The sequence below is a fragment of the Tiliqua scincoides genome, chromosome 5 (assembly GCF_035046505.1).
Source record: "Tiliqua scincoides isolate rTilSci1 chromosome 5, rTilSci1.hap2, whole genome shotgun sequence".
NCBI classification, from domain to species: domain Eukaryota; kingdom Metazoa; phylum Chordata; class Lepidosauria; order Squamata; family Scincidae; genus Tiliqua; species Tiliqua scincoides.
Window position 1 is genome coordinate 101858909 of NC_089825.1, and position 1238 is coordinate 101860146.

The following is a 1238-nucleotide window of genomic DNA, read 5'->3' on the forward strand; positions in this document are numbered from 1 at the left end:
ATGGCAGACCTAACCTCATGCAATGAAACATCAGTGGCCGAATTTATACTACTTGGTTTCTCAGATATCCCTGACATGCAAAGCTTCCTGTTTGCTTTGTTCCTGACCTTCTATCTGGTCACACTTGCTGCCAATTCCTTACTCTTGATCACCGTATCACTTGACCATAGCCTGCACACCCCCATGTATTTCTTTCTGGGAAATCTTTCCTTGCTGGAGATCATCTATACATCCAACATAACCCCAAGGATGCTGGCCAACTTGATCTCTGCAGACAAGTCCATTTCGTTTGTTGATTGCATGACCCAGTTCTATTTCTTTGGGTCACTGGGTGGTACTGAATGTCTCCTTTTATCAGTGATGTCCTATGATCGCTATATTGCCATATGCTACCCTCTGCACTATGCAATTGCTATGAACAGCAGTGTGTGCTCTTGGCTGGCTGCTGGCTCTTGGATCAGCGGCTTTCTCATTACCTTAATCACCGTGTTGCTTATGACAAGCTTGACGTTTTGTGGTCCCAACAAAATCAATCATTTCTTTTGTGATTTTTCTCCACTCCTGAAGCTGATTTGCTCGGACACATATCTGTTTGAAAAGACATCTTTCATCCTTTCCTCCAGTCTGACATTGATTCCATTTCTACTCACTCTAGTGTCTTATGCTTTTATACTGTCAGCTGTTCTCAAGCAGTCAACTGGTGCTGGATCTAAAAAGGCCATTTCCACTTGTTCCACTCACCTGATAGTAGTTACAATGTTCTATGGGACGCTGATAACTATGTATGTGGTTCCTGCAGCTAAGCATTCTGTAGATATGAGCAAAATCTTTTCCATCTTCTATACTGTTGTGACCCCAGTCATCAACCCTCTCATCTATAGCTTGAGGAATAGAGAAGTACGTGAAGCCTTGAAGAGGCTTGCAGTTGCAAGAGCTGTTGTTTGAGAGAGCAGCAATTTGACGTGGATAACCAATCAAGGCAAGCTCAAACACATAATGCCTTAACTTACAATTTCTGTGCTTCAGTGGGAACAAATGGATTTCTAAGAGTTTTGTGTAGAAGTTTTCAGCCTTCGACAGTGGTGTACAAAGAGGGTGGCCGAGGGAGGGAGAGGTGGTTCCAGGTGCCAGTCTGCAGGGGGTGGTTTGAGAGGCCACCCCAAGATGGCAGTGGCAGCATGGTGACCCTGGTTGCAACCATGATTTGACTTCTCTCAGCTGCCCGCAAGAGAAATAAG

The 1238-nt window shown here is 44.6% G+C and overlaps 1 protein-coding gene across 1 annotated transcript; it reads left to right on the plus strand.

Moving 5' to 3' along the window:
- LOC136652682 (olfactory receptor 10A7-like) lies at nt 1-945 on the plus strand. The gene has a single exon (XM_066629605.1). The coding sequence runs from the start codon at nt 1-3 to the stop codon at nt 943-945; it is 945 nt and encodes a 314-aa protein (XP_066485702.1).
- Nucleotides 946-1238: the final 293 nt, after the last annotated feature.

Bases quoted from the DNA above. Each gene is read 5' to 3' on its own strand.
- LOC136652682 (XM_066629605.1), top strand. From the start codon at position 1: ATGGCAGACCTAACCTCATGCAATGAAACATCAGTGGCCGAATTTATA.